The sequence below is a fragment of the Aquarana catesbeiana genome, linkage group LG06, assembly GCF_042186555.1.
Source record: "Aquarana catesbeiana isolate 2022-GZ linkage group LG06, ASM4218655v1, whole genome shotgun sequence".
NCBI classification, from domain to species: Eukaryota; Metazoa; Chordata; class Amphibia; order Anura; family Ranidae; genus Aquarana; species Aquarana catesbeiana.
In genome coordinates, this window is record NC_133329.1 from 367,852,480 (window position 1) to 367,869,062 (window position 16,583).

At 41.0% G+C, this 16,583-nt stretch overlaps 1 protein-coding gene across 3 annotated transcripts in view; it reads left to right on the plus strand.

Annotated features, from left to right (window-relative positions):
- RIF1 (replication timing regulatory factor 1) overlaps positions 1 to 16,583 on the plus strand; it is a 51,912-nt gene that overhangs the window by 21,617 nt on the left and 13,712 nt on the right. For all 3 annotated transcript variants that reach the window (XM_073634190.1, XM_073634189.1, XM_073634191.1), the window contains exons 17-26: positions 7,148 to 7,221; positions 7,351 to 7,531; positions 10,095 to 10,202; positions 10,299 to 10,445; positions 10,629 to 10,728; positions 12,711 to 12,987; positions 13,946 to 13,985; positions 14,100 to 14,302; positions 15,183 to 15,282; positions 15,484 to 15,615. In XM_073634190.1, the coding sequence (XP_073490291.1) occupies positions 7,148 to 7,221; positions 7,351 to 7,531; positions 10,095 to 10,202; positions 10,299 to 10,445; positions 10,629 to 10,728; positions 12,711 to 12,987; positions 13,946 to 13,985; positions 14,100 to 14,302; positions 15,183 to 15,282; positions 15,484 to 15,615 (1,362 nt within the window). The remainder of the gene's footprint in view (positions 1 to 7,147; positions 7,222 to 7,350; positions 7,532 to 10,094; positions 10,203 to 10,298; positions 10,446 to 10,628; positions 10,729 to 12,710; positions 12,988 to 13,945; positions 13,986 to 14,099; positions 14,303 to 15,182; positions 15,283 to 15,483; positions 15,616 to 16,583) is intronic.

Genomic DNA, 16,583 nt, shown 5'->3' on the forward strand with positions numbered 1-16,583 from the left:
TTTCACTGTTTTTTTTTAAAAAAAAACACTATTCCTATTACAAGGAATGTAAATATTCCTTGTAATAGAAAAAAGGCATGACAGGTCCTCTTAAATATGAGATCTGGGGTCAAAAAGACCTCAGATCTCATATTTGGACTTAAATGCAATAAAAAAAAAAAAAATTTTTGTCATTTTGAAAAAATAACAGAAAAATGTGCCTTTTTAAGACGTATGGACGGAAGTGACGTTAAGACGTCGCTTCCGCCCTGCTATAGTATGGAGACGGGGGGGCCATCTTCCCCTCACTCTTCTCCATACCCAGCCGTGGACAGGTCCCAAACGCTGTCGACGGCTCCGGTAAGCGGTGGAAAGCGGCGGGAGGGGGGTGGCCCCTCTCCCACCGCGGATAACGGTGATCTCGCGGCGAATCCGCCGCAGAGACCACCATTATCCTAAACAGAACCGCCGTCCAAAAAGATGGAAACATCGGTTGTGGCAGCAGCTGCTGCTGGTACCGAGATATCCATCTTTAAACTGCCGACGTATATGTACAGGAGCCGGTCGGCAAGTGGTTAACTGACAATTGCGCGGTCGTGCGAAGTTGTAACTAAACAAAATTGATGTCTTCATTCCCCCCGCCACAAAAAGAGCTTTCTTTTGGTGGTATTTGATCACATCTGCGGTTTTTATTTTTTGCGCTATAAACAAAAAAGAGCGACAATTTTGAAAAAAAAACACTTTTGTACTTTTTGCTATAATAAATAACCCCTCCAAAAAAGTATACAAATTTTTCATCAGTTTAGGCCGATTTATATATTCTACATCATTTTTGGTAAAAAAAAAATCACAATAAGCGTATATTGTATTACCAATATGGTACACAGGTAATCCGCCCCTTCCTATGTGCCAAACACTGCGCTTATGGGACTAAAGCCTCACACTAAGCAGCCACGTAAATATTCAGAACTGTGCAAATTAATAATAAATGATTCACTATAAACTCGCCCTCACCAATAGTGAAATCAAATAGCGGCGCTAAAAAACTACAATTACCTCAAAGAAAATGTGTGTGATCACTAAAATGTGATAACCTAATTAACAGCTGTTTTTAACAGCACAATGTGAACTTGTGTTTCTAATAAACAGACATTGTGTAAACCATCTGTGTAATAAACTTATATCAAAAGCTAATAATAAACATATAAAGTCCAAAGATGAGTGAAACGTAGTGATGTAAGTGATGGTACATAACATCAAATGAAAAATCTTCAGTGATAATATCTTCCACCACACCGCTGTGATTTGTGACTTCCACTCCCCTTCAGCGAGCAAACTCGCCAGCTCTTTTTGCCTTACACTCTCGTGTTCGGCTCACAGGCTTTTCCCACACAGTAGGGGGCACAGTAATAACCTCCAATCAATCCCCGTTTAGTGTCCAGAGTATATATACAAACGCTCTATGTGGATATGAAAATCGTCATCAAATAGAAGAACAACCTGTGGCACCGGCCGGATGACCACAGGTAGCCCGTCCTGCTGGGTATACAGCGACAGTGGGAGGTGGCGCGATGATGCCGCTCAGCCCCTTATTTATTGTTTTTCCTGCTCCGCCATGACAGCTGTCCTCCTATTCAGCTGCTGTCTGGGAATGGAGATCGCCTGGTGTGAGTTAAATGACATGTAAACTACAAACCCCAGTGTGCAAAGGGTTTGTAGTTTACATGTGCAAACCCCAGTGTGCTCCCTTTGCACACTGGGGTTTGTAGTTTACATGTCATTTAACTCACACCAGGCGATCTCCATTCCCAGACAGCAGCTGAATAGGAGGACAGCTGTCATGGCGGAGCAGGAAAAACAATAAATAAGGGGCTGAGCGGCATCATCGCGCCACCTCCCACTGTCGCTGTATACCCAGCAGGACGGGCTACCTGTGGTCATCCGGCCGGTGCCACAGGTTGTTCTTCTATTTGATGACGATTTTCATATCCACATAGAGCGTTTGTATATATACTCTGGACACTAAACGGGGATTGATTGGAGGTTATTACTGTGCCCCCTACTGTGTGGGAAAAGCCTGTGAGCCGAACACGAGAGTGTAAGGCAAAAAGAGCTGGCGAGTTTGCTCGCTGAAGGGGAGTGGAAGTCACAAATCACAGCGGTGTGGTGGAAGATATTATCACTGAAGATTTTTCATTTGATGTTATGTACCATCACTTACATCACTACGTTTCACTCATCTTTGGACTTTATATGTTTATTATTAGCTTTTGATATAAGTTTATTACACAGATGGTTTACACAATGTCTGTTTATTAGAAACACAAGTTCACATTGTGCTGTTAAAAACAGCTGTTAATTAGGTTATCACATTTTAGTGATCACACACATTTTCTTTGAGGTAATTGTAGTTTTTTAGCGCCGCTATTTGATTTCACTATTGGTGAGGGCGAGTTTATAGTGAATCATTTATTATTAAGCGTATATTGATTGGTTTGCGCAAAAGTTATAGCGTCTACAAAATAGGGGAAAGATTTTTTTTTTTTTTTTTTATCAGGACTGCGACATTGCGGCGGACAGATCAGACATTTTTTTTTTTTTTTTTTTGGGACCGTTGACATTTATACAGCAATCAGAGCTAAAAATAGCCACTGATTACTGTATAAATGTCATTGGCAGGGAAGGGGTTAACCCTAGGGGTTGATCAAGGGGTTAACTGTGTTGTCTATTTCTGTAATCGTACATCACGGGACGGAGCCATAGTAATTACTATGTGGGTTATAGTCCACCTTCAGATGCTGGACACTGGCACACCCTAAACAGGAAGTTGCCTCCCTATATAACCCCTCACATACCCGGAGCATCTCCGTTTTTTCACCAGTGTTGGTCACAAGTGAAGATGTTCTTTGCTGAGCTCCACTGGAGCAATCCTTGCTGGGGCTAGCTATGCAGCTGGATCTATTCAAAGTATCTTTTAGGCCAAATTGAATGGTACCCCCTGGGCCTCGTGTCTGAAGAAACAAGGTCTTTGCTTGTAAACGCTTCTCTTTTTAGAGAGCTGGACCCCGGGATTCAGTACTTTTTGGTATTAAGGCCATAAAGTTTTACTGCTGGGGTGCTATGGTCCAGGATTGTGGGGTTCCCGGTTCCTGACGGTTTGTTAACCACTTCCCGCCCGCCCTATGGCGGATTGACATCCGGGAAGTGGTTCTGTTATCCTGACTGGACGTCATATAACGTCCAGCAGGATAACATGCCGCCGCGCGCCCACGGGGGCGCGCATCGCGGTGATCGGTGTGTCAGTCTGACACACCGCTACACCGATCCTGGTACAGAGCCTCCGGCGGAGGCTCTTTACCACGTGATCAGCCGTGTCTGATCACGCTGTCAATATGAAGAGGCGTTGATCGGCTCTTCCTCACTCGCGTCTGACAGACGCGAGTAGAGGAGAGCCGATCGGCGGCTCTCCTGGCAGGGGGGGGTCAGCGCAGCCCCCCCTCAGATCACCACACTGGACCACCAGGGAAGGGGCAACATGTGGATGGCCAGGTATGTACCCCATGGCCATCCACATGTGCCCAATCAGTGCCCACAAATGGGCACTGATTAGCACCATTATGTTGCAGTGATGCCCAACAATGCCACCCTTAGGGGCATCACTGCAAATAACCAGTGCCACCCATCAGTGCCCACCTATCAGTGCCCATCAGTGCCACCCATAAGTAACCATCAATGCCACCTATGAGTGCCCATCAGTGCCATCTCATTGGTGCCACTTAATCGGTGCCCATCAGTGCAGCCATATCAGTGCCAGTCAGTGCAGCCATATCAGTGCCAGTCAGTGCAGCCATATCAGTGCCAGTCAGTGCAGCCATATCAGTGCCAGTCAGTGCAGCCATATCAGTGCCAGTCAGTGCAGCCATATCAGTGCCAGTCAGTGCAGCCATATCAGTGCCAGTCAGTGCAGCCATATCAGTGCCAGTCAGTGCAGCCATATCAGTGCAGCCATATCAGTGCCAGTCAGTGCAGCCATATCAGTGCCAGTCAGTGCAGCCATATCAGTGCCCGTCATTGAAGAAGAAAACGTACTTATTTACAAAAAGTTTTAACCGAAACAAAGAAAAACTTGTTTTTTTTTTCAAAATTTTCGGTCTTTTTTTGTTTGTTGCGCAAAAAATAAAAACCGCAGAGGTGTTTAAATACCACCAAAAGAAAGCTCTATTTGTGGGAACAAACTGATAAAAAAATTGTTTGGATACCATGTAGCATGACCGCGCAATTGTCATTCAAACTGCGACAGCGCTGAAAGCTGAAAATTGGCCTGGGCGGGAAGGTGTTTAAGTGCCTGGTATTGAAGTGGTTAAAGGAACCCACCGTGATCAGTGAGGATAGGGTCTGTTGGTTTTACCACAGAAAACCCTGCGGCGGGAAAGGCAAGTTGAGTTTTCTAAGGAATTTTTTAAATTTTCTTATGAAATGTCTCCTTTAAAGTAAATGTTGTCATGCCTAAGTGTCATTACTGGGGGCTGTATGGAGCACGTACCGTCTCATGCTTTGCTCAGAGTCACGCTTTGTCACAGAAGCAGCAGACTTTTTTTCCTGAATATAGCCGGAAAGCGGTAAAATATATATATATATATATCTACATTTTTTTTTTCCAAAATTGTCAGTCATTTTTTGTGTAAAGCGCAAAAAAAAACGCAGAGGTGATCAAATACCCCCAAAATAAAGCACTATTTTTTTGGGGGGAAAAAGGACATACATTTAATCTAGGTACAGCATTGCATGACCACACAATTGTCAGTTAAAGTAATGCAGTGCCATATCGCAAAAATGGCCTGGCCAGAAAGGGGGGTAAGTCTTCCGGAGGTGAAGTGGTTAACCTGCATCAAGTAACAGATTTGTTTTTATTAGCCAAAAAAATGTGTACATTTAACCCCCCAAAATGTATGGTAGTTTACAAAACCTTTGATGGGGCAACTGCATTAATTTTCTGTTCAGGCTTGTTTTATCCTTTTATATTCAACTGGTGATTCTGCCATTAACACACTTCTAGATTAAAGCAGGCCATACATGGTCGAATTTAGAAAGAATTTTCTTTTGAAAATCAGAAATTTCATGCATTTTGGGATCCGATGATGCCACCATTGATTTTGAAATTCGACCAACCAAGCCTTCAATTTCACCTCATGTTGCTACAGAAAAGAATTTGCGTGGCTGGGAATCTTTTCTTTCCGGGAATTTTCTTTAATTGAACATGCGCATTTCTTTTTGGCTTCTCCCATCATTGATTAGAAAATAGTTTGTTTTTCAAAACATCTCCAACATGCCCAATTACTCAAATTCGATGTCCACACAAAAATCAGCTGTTACTTGCAGACACTAATGGTGCGAAATTCAAACAAATTCTTAGATAAGATTTTCGAGAAAAAAAAAATGTATTTCGAAAATCGACCAGTGTATGGCCTGCCTGACACTTGTTCTAGCACTTGAGTGACAGTACTTACTCTAATGTATCTGTGGAGAAGCAACGTTATTACCCAAGGGCAGGACCACAAATGCCTCCTCTCTGCCATAGAGCGAAGGACTCTGCAGGAAAATGCTAACTAATCTGTATTATCAGCTAACAAGACACACTGAGGTTTATTTACTAAAGGCAAATCCACTTTGCACTACAAGTGCACTTGGAAGTGCAGTTGCTGTAAATACGAATGGTGACATGTAAGGAAAATAAACAGCATTTTTGCTTGTACATGATTGGATGATAAAATCAGCAGAGCTTCCCCTCATTTCAGATCTTCCCCTCGGATTTACAGTGACTGCACTTCCAAGTACGCTCTCTTGAAAAGTGCATTTGCCTTTAGTAAATCAACCCCTGTGTGTGTGTGTGTGTGTGTGTGTGTGTGTTTTGTTTTTTTGGAGGTGTGAAAAAATGCTGTAAATTAGGAATGCTTTCGAAGGTGTTAAGAAGGTGTTAAGTTTATTAACCTTACTTAAGCAACTAAAATGGAAAGTGAAGCAACATTCGGTGCGACCAAACCCCCCCCCCACCACCACCATTGGCCACGAAACAGCATCAGTTCTTCTAGGTACACTTGCACACAGTTTTTGAAGGAACTCGGCAGGTAGCTTGTTCCAAACATCTTGGAGAACTAGGACATGAAATTGAGGCTAAAACTCCACAATGGAGCAAAACCTAGGATCTGGGGTGCAGAAAGATGACAGAAGGTGCTCTGGACTGATGAGTCAAAATGTGAAATATTTGGCTGTAGCAGGAGGCAGTTTGTTAGCGAAGGGCTGGAGAGTGATACAATGAGTGTTTGCAGGCAACAGTAAATCATGGTGGAGGTTCCTTGCAAGTTTGGGGCTGCCTTTCTGAAAATAGAGTTGGAGATTTGATCACGATCAGTGGTGTCCTCAATGCTGAGAAATACAGGTAGATATACTTATCTCATCATACCATATGGCAGGTGTGTGGCTCCAAATGTATACTGCAGCAGGATAATGACCCCCAACGTACAGCCAATGTCATTAGGAACCACATTCAGTGTAAAGAACAACAAGGAGTCCTGGAAGTGATGGCTTGGCTCTCACAGAGCCCTGATCTGAACGTCATCCAGTCTGTCTGGGATTACATGAAGAGCCAGAAGGATTTGAGGCAGCCTACATCCACAGAAGATCTGGGGTCCGTTTTCCAAGATGTTTGGAACAACCTACGTGTCGAGTTCCTTCAAAAACTGTGTGAAAGTGTACCTAGAAGAATTGAAGAACTAATGCTGTTTTATGGGCAAAGGGCGATCACACCATTATTGATTTGGATTTCTCTTCTGTTCATTTACTTTCCATATTGTCGATTAAAAAATAAACATGGAGAGAGCGAGAATTTCAATTTGTTGCTAAAATAAACTTCTATTTCTGAAAGCATTCCTAATTTACAGCATTTTTCACACCCGCCTAAAACTTTTGCACAGTACTGTGTGTAATTTACTAAAATTATATATAATTTTTTGGAAATGCCTATAGTATTTTAGATGTATTGGTCTTTAAACAGAGTGCTATGTGGCTTTTTTTTTTTTTTTTTGTGTGCATTAACCTATTTAAGCATGTTGACCTATTGAAGTGTCATGCATGACAGATCATCTGATTTAGTATCTTTTTGTTTACCTAGGGAACTCCAGCACTCTTTCTAATACAGCTTCACTTTCATGCTGGAATTCTGGAACATGGCGTTACTGAGGAAAAGTAATTATTGTAGTCTCTAGTGCATTACATTTTATTAAAGGAAACCATGTATTGCAGTTTAGTGATTTTTTTTTAATTGGTAATTTCTTCTATTTTTGTGTTTGTTTTTTTTTCCCCTGTACTGAACAGATTCTTTGTAAACTTTGAAGCGCTTGTAAGTTACGTCTTCTCTGGTCCTACCTCACCTTTGGCATTTTGCGAGTCTGTTCTTGGTGAACTGAATCAGGGTGCCAAGTTGCTAGAAAACAAAGAATTGCTTTGGCGCATTTGGAGTATTCTGATTAATCCACTGACTGAAAAAGTTAATCAGGTAAAATCTAATGGTATTCTCAGCTTACAGTTAACTTTTGGTATCGGGGTTAAAGTGGAATGCATACAGTATTTTTGAGTTATCCATGTATCTATCACTTTGTTACTTTGCCTGGATTAGATGGCTTTTTATATAGTTGTATTGTTACTTGTCTGGAAATCAAAATCATAGTTTTAGTGTTCATGCTGACTTGGTGCATGGGAAGTCAGATCAGTAGAAGTCTGCTTTAAATTTTTAGTATGTGCAACCTCAGGAAAATAGCCCCCTGACATTAAGATGAGCATTACTTGTAGAACTGACTAACCTAATTTTCAAATGATTGGCACTTTGGGGCTGTGTTCTTCCCCTTTTTTTTTTTTTGACCTGCGGCAGGTTAAGTGCCCATTCACACTGGGAACTGCATGTGAATCGCTCAGTAACGCTGTGCAGTTCCTGTGTAATTCACATGCAGTTCTGTGCAGTCCGATTTCAATCCATTTGAAAGGAATGAGCTGAAAATGTACTGCACTAAAAGTAGTGCTTGCACTGCTTTTGGAAACTCACTGCAACTGGATTGCATCTATTAAACCATGCGGGCAGACACACTGCGTTTGCGACTTGCATTGCATTTGGGGTGACTTTTTGCACTGACATCTGCTGATCGCAAAAGCATTGCAGGAAACCGTCAAGGAAGGAGGGCCTCCTGCTCCCCGTTCTAGTGTGAATGGGCCCTAAATTCTTGGCTTCTCTTTGCAGAACAGTACTGCTTTTGAAGGGATGAACAGAATGCAGATAATCTGAAGCAGGTGCCTTTTTTTTAGTTAAGTTCATTTTGTGGCTGGGCAAAATTAAATACCAAATTAAGTGCATATCTACAACGTGCAAATTTTTCCCATGTTTTATCCATTTTAAAAATGCTGCAAATACATAAATACCAGTCTGCCAGGAATCTAGTGTGCCTGTTTGAGGTTGGATCCTTCTCCATCACGTAATGAGAAGGTTTTCTGTAGTTAACCCTTGCACTAGGGACTGAAAGTACTCAAATATAGGTTGCGCCAAATCTAATTATCAAAGGAGGCTGACCATGTGGTTTTTAGAACGGAGTTTTATTCAGGGAAGGGATTCACTGGCCATCATACACAGAATTATGTAGGGATTCAAATGAAGTTGCTGTCTCTGTAGCTGTTCACACATTTTCCTTGTTGGCCAAAACGAGTTTTGTGTATGGGTATCAAGTGTGTAGCAGGGTAGTAAAACCTGAGAATTTAGGAACGCTACGCCGTCCATCTATGGCTGAGAGAGACATAGCACAGAAGAGTTGGCTAATACATATATATGTGTAGGTGGAGTGGTGTTTTTTTTTTTTTTTGTTTTTTTTGTTTTTTTTGTTTTTTTTTTGTTTTTTTGTTTTTTTTTTTTGTTTTCGTGTTTTTTTTTTTTTTTTGTTTTTTTTTTGACGGTTCAACCTTCCTATGAGCTAATGGTGCGTTAATCAAGTGTCAAGTGCACTGGAATTGGATCGCATGGGTGTTCACACCCATGCGAGCCCGTTATTGTCCTCCGAATTCTGAGTTCGCACTGCGATCTGTTCTGGGGGTGTCATTAATGTTGTATTGACACCAGCAGCATTCGCCGAGCGCAGCGTGAACTGCATGCGAGGGAGATGCGATGTCGCGCTGGTTCCCGCATCACAATAGTGTGAACCCAGGCTAAAGCATTCATGGGGGGTCGCTTCATTGAAAATGAATCTTATTGTATCAATCTCCAGGGAAGCCATCCAGGCCCTGGGATTTCTAGGGATGGAGGGTGGCAATTGCATTTGCAGTTTTGTCCCTAGTCAGGGAAGCCTCCATTGTTAATCACCAATAGGTAGGTAATTGAGAAATCAATTTTAGATACATATACACTTAATACCTAGAGGTCTCCCAAGAGTGTTCTCATATATTGCTTAAAATATTTAAAGTGCAAGTTCACCTTTACAGAAAATCTGTAAGTTGAACTTACACTGGATCCCCTTCCCATTGCACCTGGTCCCACTAACCTGGAGTCCGGCGATTATCTGCCCCCCCTAGCACTGACAGATCGTATAGCCGCTGTACCGGTCCAGGATTTGAAATCCCCGTGGCTTTTTCTCCTCTTCGCCTGTGGTGACAGGATGGGCTGTGCAGGTTCTGATTGGTCGGCACAGACCAATTAGAATGCTTCTAAACGTACCTCCTGACAAGGTACATTTTGGAGATTAAGCTGCGGGGGATTTCTAAGCCCCGTACCAGTGAGGCGGTGACCAGATGTCTTCTAGCAGATGATTGCCATGCTCCAGGTCAGCTGGACTGGTGGGGATGAGGAGGTCCTGTGTAAGTTCACCCTTCAGATTTTTCTGTAAAGGTGAACTTGCTCTTTAAACATTTTTCTGCTGGCACGCCGCTGTAGTTTGTGTGTTTTGTGTGTGTGTTTTTATTTTTTGTCAGTTTTCATAGAAATAATAAAATGTTGTTCTGTTTGTTCAGGTCCAGATCCTAATTACATTAGTAATTGTGTGTTGTGTTTTTTTTTTTTTTTTTGTCAATTTCTTGTCTTGCTTCAGACTAATGAGGTAAACCAAGGTGATGCCCTAGAACACAATTTTAGCGCCTTGCTCAGTGCTTTAATGCTCCCTATAAATCACATCTTCCCAGTCTCGTCCTTTCCACAGGTAAGTGGTACAATACATTTCGTATTAAGTGAAAACATCAGCTGGTACACTTGTCATGATACAGGAAGTAAACTGACCTGTTGATCACTCTTGCAGCCCACTGTGAAGACTCTGATGCGCACATGGTCTGAATTGTATAAAACATTTGCCCGCTGTGCTTCATTAGTTACTACAACGGATGAGAATGGGTGCTGTGAGGAGCTCTGCTCTCGGATACTTACAGCACTTGGGGATCAGCCAGTGGTAAGTCTGATGTAATTATCTTTTCTATTTGTATTGATGCACAACCATGTTTTGGTGTAATATAGGACAACTTCTATCTACATAAGTGGGGTGTGTGATTTTGAATTTGTGTATTATGGTTTAATTAATGTAAACACTGATCAGGCATCTCTTATTTTTTTTTTTTTTTTTTTTTTTTTTTAGGGATTCTTCATGCTGGAAAGGATTGTTCAGGTTGTTACAGTTATTGTAGATTCTGTCAACTTCTCCCCTTATAGCACTAAATTCCAACCCAAAACAAAAGGTGAGATCTGGCTTCATGCAGTGGCCTCCATAAAGGCTAAAGAGTTGGTTTTGTTGCTGCTTGTATTCTAGAAACCCTAATCTGCGGAACACGGGTTGATTTACTAAAACTGGAGAGTGCAAAATCTGGTGCAGCTGTGCATAGAAAGCCAATCAGCTTCTATCTTCAACTTGTTCAATTAGGTTTTAACATTAAAAATGGAAGCTGATTGGTTTCTATGCAGAGCAGCACCATATTTTGCACTCGGCAGTGTTCGTAAATCAACCCCACAGAGTACAGAAATGGAGATCTTAGAGCTGCACAATTTTTTTTCTTAGAGTAAAGATCACGATTCTCGGTGTAACATCTTTCACATTTCTACTGTTTGTGGGGTTTTTTTTGTTTGTTTTATTCACTGAAGTGTATTTTCCCAAAAATGTATTTTGAAAGACTGCTGAACAAATACAGTGTGACATAAAATATTGCAACGACTGCCATTTTATTCTCTAGGGTCTCTGCAAAAAAAAAAAAATTATATATATATATCTCTCTCTCTCTCCTAATTTTATTTATTTTTTTTTTATGCATGTACGTTTTGGGGGTTCCAGGTAATTTTCTAGCAAAAAATATTGATTTTAACTTGTAAGCAACAAGTGTTAGAAAAAGGCTTAGTCTTTAACCATTTAAGGACCAGGCCTATTTTTCAAACACTTTCTAGCAAAAAAAAAAAAAAAAAAAAAAGTTACTTGGAACCCCCAAATATATATTTTATAAATTTTCAGCCACCCTTTAGAATAAAATGGTCACTGCAATACTTTGTCGCACCGTGTTTGCATAACGGTCAAGCGCAGGTTTTTTTGGGGAAAAAATACATTTTTTTTTAATTAAAAAAAAGACAACAGTAAAATTAGCCACATTTTTCATCTATAGTGTGAAACAAAATGTTATGCCAAGTAAATTGATGACTAACGTCATGTTTCAAAATTGCGCCCACTCGTGGAATGGCAACAAACTTTGGCACTTAAACATCTTCATTGGCGACGTTTAAAAATTTCTACAGGTTACCAGTTTTGAGTTGGAGTGCTAAAATTATTGCTCTCGCTCTATCGCAGCGTTTTTTGCATGTGCGTTTCCTTCTGTGCACGAGCTCCACAGGATCTTTCTTTCTTTCTTTCTTTCTTTCTTTCTTTCTTTCTTTCTTTCTTTCTTTCTTTCTTTCTTTCTTTCTTTCTTTCTTTCTTTCTTTCTTTCTTTCTTTCTTTCTTTCTTTCTTTCTTTCTTTCTTTCCTTCTTTCCTTCCATGACAGAACCTCTTTAATGTTAGATCTGGGTTCAAAAAGTCCTCGATCTCACATTTACACTTAAATGAAATAATAAAAAAAAAAAAATGTATTTTGTGTTTTTCCAAAAAAAATACAAAAAATTCTCCTTTAACACAATTGGGCGTAACTGACGTTTTGACATCGCTTCCGTCATCCAATAGTATGGAGCCAGAGTGGGGGCCATCTTTTCCCATGCACTCAATGCTACTGAGGGGAGAGCATCAGAACGTCCCCACCGATATGACCTCTCCCGCCGCTGATGAAAGTGATCTTGCGGCAAATCCACCCAGAGACCACTATTATTCTAAAAAGGACCGCCCGCCATTTCAGAAAATACTGGAGTTATGGCAGCTATATGCTGCCATAACCCCGGTATTCTATGTCAAAGTACTGAGGTACAGCTTCGACGGTTTGCGGTAAGTGGTTAAACTGACCATTTACAGACCAAAGTTCCTTCCTTTAATCTAATAGAAACAAATGATATACAATGTTTCTTTTTATCTCTCAGCACCGAGCAATGTTGTGAAGCTTTGCTGGCTGCATTTTTTTTTTTTTGACCACCGAGCAGAGAATGGCTCTCCATTACATGCATCCTGGAAATTCCGGAATTGAGATCACAATTTAATGATTAATCGCGCAGTTCTAGGCGATCTATAAAATGTTAATCTTGTCTAATTTCAGCTCCTCACACTCCAACTGATTGGGCGAAAAAGAAGAAAGGGCCTCTGGGAAATCTAAATTCTTTAATGCAACTACTTGTGAGAGTAACTGAAGAATTTCACACTTTGTGCTCTGATCAGTCCCAGATTGAGGCAAATGCTTCAACGTTGTCTTCCATGGGATCTTCTATTCTGAACACCTTGTCTGTCTGCATCAGCCATGTCAGTTTACCTTCCATACTAAGGACAGTATTTTCACTACTGACAAAGCCTATTGCTATGTTCTATGCAAAGACAAAGTGAGTGCAATATATATTGTGCTTAATCTGGTTAATATTGGTTTGTGCTTTGTTCTTTAAAATGTAGCCGTAAGAAATTACACAAAGTGTCCTGTCATCGGAAACTTCTGTAGTTTGACACTCCGTACTTTTCGACTTCCACTGATCACCAGTAGCCTTGTGTTTTGACAGATAACCATTTTTTTTCTGAATGTCTGGTTTAGTAGAAAAGCTAGTTTTCCTTAACCACTTGCCAACCCGGCTCTTAAGTCGGCAAAGTGGTTTGTTCCCGCGAAACCACGTACCCGTACGTCAGCTACCTTAAGAGGCATAGCAGGCACGCCCACTGAATGGCGGGGGGGGGGGGACTTGATGCGCGTGGCCGACGAGCACAATCTCCGCCAGCCACCCGCGATTGTGGGCACGAGAGCCAGAACAGGGATTTGTATATGTAAACGCACAAATCCTCCTTTCTAACAGAGAAGAGACAGATCTGCTGTTCGTAGTAATTACAAACAGCAATATGTCTCCTGCCCCAGTCAGTCCCATCCCCCCACAGTTAGAAACACTCACGAGGGAACACATTTAACCCCTTGATTGCCTTCTAGTGTTCACCCCTTCCCTGCCAGTGACATTTATACAGTAATCAGTGCATTTTTATAGCTCTGATCGCTGTATAAATGTCACTGGTCCCAAAAAAGTGTCAAGTGTCTGATCTGTCCACCGCAATGTCGCAGTCCCGTTAAAAATCGCAGATCACCGCCTTTGCTAGTAAAAGAAAAAAAAGTATAATAAAAATACCATAAGTTTGCTGTCAACCTTCAATATCTGCAAATTATCAAAATAAAGCAGACTCACAGCTCAGGATCTGTTGAAATAAGTATATTTTGTTAATGCATTCATTTGTCAAAATATCTGTTTTTCTATAGGTTTTGTTCTCTAACTAAATTGTATCTGTTTTTTTTTTTTTTTTTAATAGGTCTTGCTCTCCAAAAGTGTACAGTTCTCTAGGCAGTAAGGTGAAGTGCTATTGTTTGTTTCTCTCTGTTGGACTAGTATGTCTGTCATTCATGATCTTATAAGAAGCTCCAATATTTTGTAATCGGTGTACTTAATGATATCTTCATTTCTAGTTGGATAAACTTCTTAGTGAGTTGCTGTCCTGTTTGGGCTCTCGATACACTGGATCCTATGACAACGATCTGCTTGAAGCGCTCTCACCTTTGCTCTGTGCCATATTTCTACACAAGAACAAGCAGTTCCGCACTCAGGCTGCACAGTTTTGGAACGGGTCGTTTGCTAAGGCAGCCACGTTGGTTTATCCAGATGAACTCAAGTAAGCATTTTAAGAGCTGCTTCTCACCAGCTTTGTTGAGCAACATTGCCAAATGCAGCCCTAACACATAGCCAAAGCAATTTGCCTTCTGTTCTATTGTGTCAGTTCACATCAACAAGCGAAAAAAGACAGGTTGCATGCTTGCGCAACTCCTTTTGATGCGCTAAATTTAATTCTAATGGTCTGCCGACCATGAATGTCTTTCTCGGCTAAGCACACCCTCTTGCATGCAGGCTTGGCCTAAGGGCAGATAGATTCCAAGATGTTAAATCCTACATGAATCATCTGCCCTTAGGGCAATCCTGCATGCAAAAGGGTGTGCTTAGCTGAGAAAGCTCCTCCTGAGGATGTATGACAATTTTGTTTAGTCTTGAAACTAGGAAGTCACTGAGAAAAATGTAAAAACTGTTTAAAACAATTATAATATACCTTCCTATATTTGACTAATGCAAGCCGCATAAGGATTAAAAATGGTCAATGTTGATCGTGGTGCAGTGTAAGACTCCTGGGCGGTCTTCCTCTTGCTTTGTGCCTGTATCCTCGTACGGACTTTCTGTTACAAAGCTAGGGGAAGAATGAAGGAACTATGAGCTTACTGAGCAGTGCTATTGTAGACCCATTCACACTACAAGTACGTCTACTGCAATGGTAGACAAGAATTTGTTGTTTCTTAATTCTCACAGAGTGGGTGGAGCCCCGCACAGCCGCACTGTTTTGAAAAAGTGACAGTGGGTGCGGGGAAAGGTTCCCCTGCCTGTTGTCGTTACCGAAGGCGAATTTATTCTTTATAGTAGTAGGTCTTCCAAAGCTGTCATCCCAATGTAAATACACTTATTAAAATTGTTTAAATGATATTATTATTTATTTATTTTTTGAATAGACCTGTTTTAAGTCAAGTTAAAGTAAAAACTCCCCTCCTGTTACCCGGCTTCACCTTTACTACTACAGCCGAGGAGTCAAGTGGCCCCTATTCTGATAATGTAAGTATTATATTGGTATATTGTCATATGTTCTATATGAACTGCCTGTTCAAATGTTTGCCTTATGCAAGCTAGCCATGTAGTGGAATGCCTAGTGTATCCAGCACCCTTGTGTACACTGATTTAAATTGATATTCCATGCAGTAAGGTTTACTGCTTTTTTTTTTTTTTTTTTTTTTTTTTTTTTTTTTTTTTTTGTAGATGGAAAACTCTCAGCTGGGAACAAAGGTTAGCGGTATTGAGGTGAAATCCACTGGGAAAAGAGACTCCTTACTGGCCAGAGCAGAAGAGCTTAAAAATAAAAGCACTCCAACAAAAATTCCACATGCTAAGGTAAGGCATGTATATTTTTATTGGTCCATGTTCTGTTTTGCTGACAGACTAGAAAGAAGTTGCAAAGATACAGTCCCTGCATAGCATTTACACACAAGTCGTAAACCGTACAAATTCATTGCACAATAGAGACAGGTTTCATTGTCTGTGTACAGGGTGAAAAAGTGGTTAAAAACAGTTTCTACAAAGTAAGATCACTGGGCACTTGATGAATCGTTGAATTTGCCTGCCTCAAAGAACATTCCACAAATGCACTTGTATACAGTATTTGTATATTTTATTCAAATTGTAACCCAGGTTTATCCGCTTTGCTTGCCAAGATCCTGGTTTTGTTAGTGTTTTTAAACTGTGTAGTATTACATACGGGGGGGGGGGGACAAAGGAATAAAAGTGCTTTTTCATTAAAGGGGAAAAAAAATGCTGCTTCTTATATGTGATGCATGCATTTAGTATATTTGTTTGTTATACTGACTTAGTGGTTGTAAACCTCAGACATGAAATATAAACAAAGCATATCCCGTCTATAGTGTGTACTTGTCTCAACTATGAGCACTAAGTGTCATTTTTGTCTGCTGCTTTGTCCGTCTGCTATCCGCATGAATCACTTCTGTCAAATTATCCTGACACCAAGAGAAAAAAGGTGACGGGGAGGACCTGCAGCTGATTGACATCCTCAGCTCTGTTCCTGTGAGCTGTGTAGAAGGGGTTTGTCCTATCCCTCCAATTAGATGTCGGACCTCTCCTCACTGACCTCTGCAGAGTAACTTCAGCTCTACACTCTGACAAGACTTATAAATTCCACACTTTGAAAGCATGTAGAGAAGACTGTAGATAAACTGGTACAACATATGTAGGAGGATTTGTTTCATCTCTGTGTATCACCTGAGGCCATTCACTTCACTGGGTATATATAAGGTTTGACAACTACTTTAATGCAGTGCTTTGAAACATTGACCCAGTATACAAAT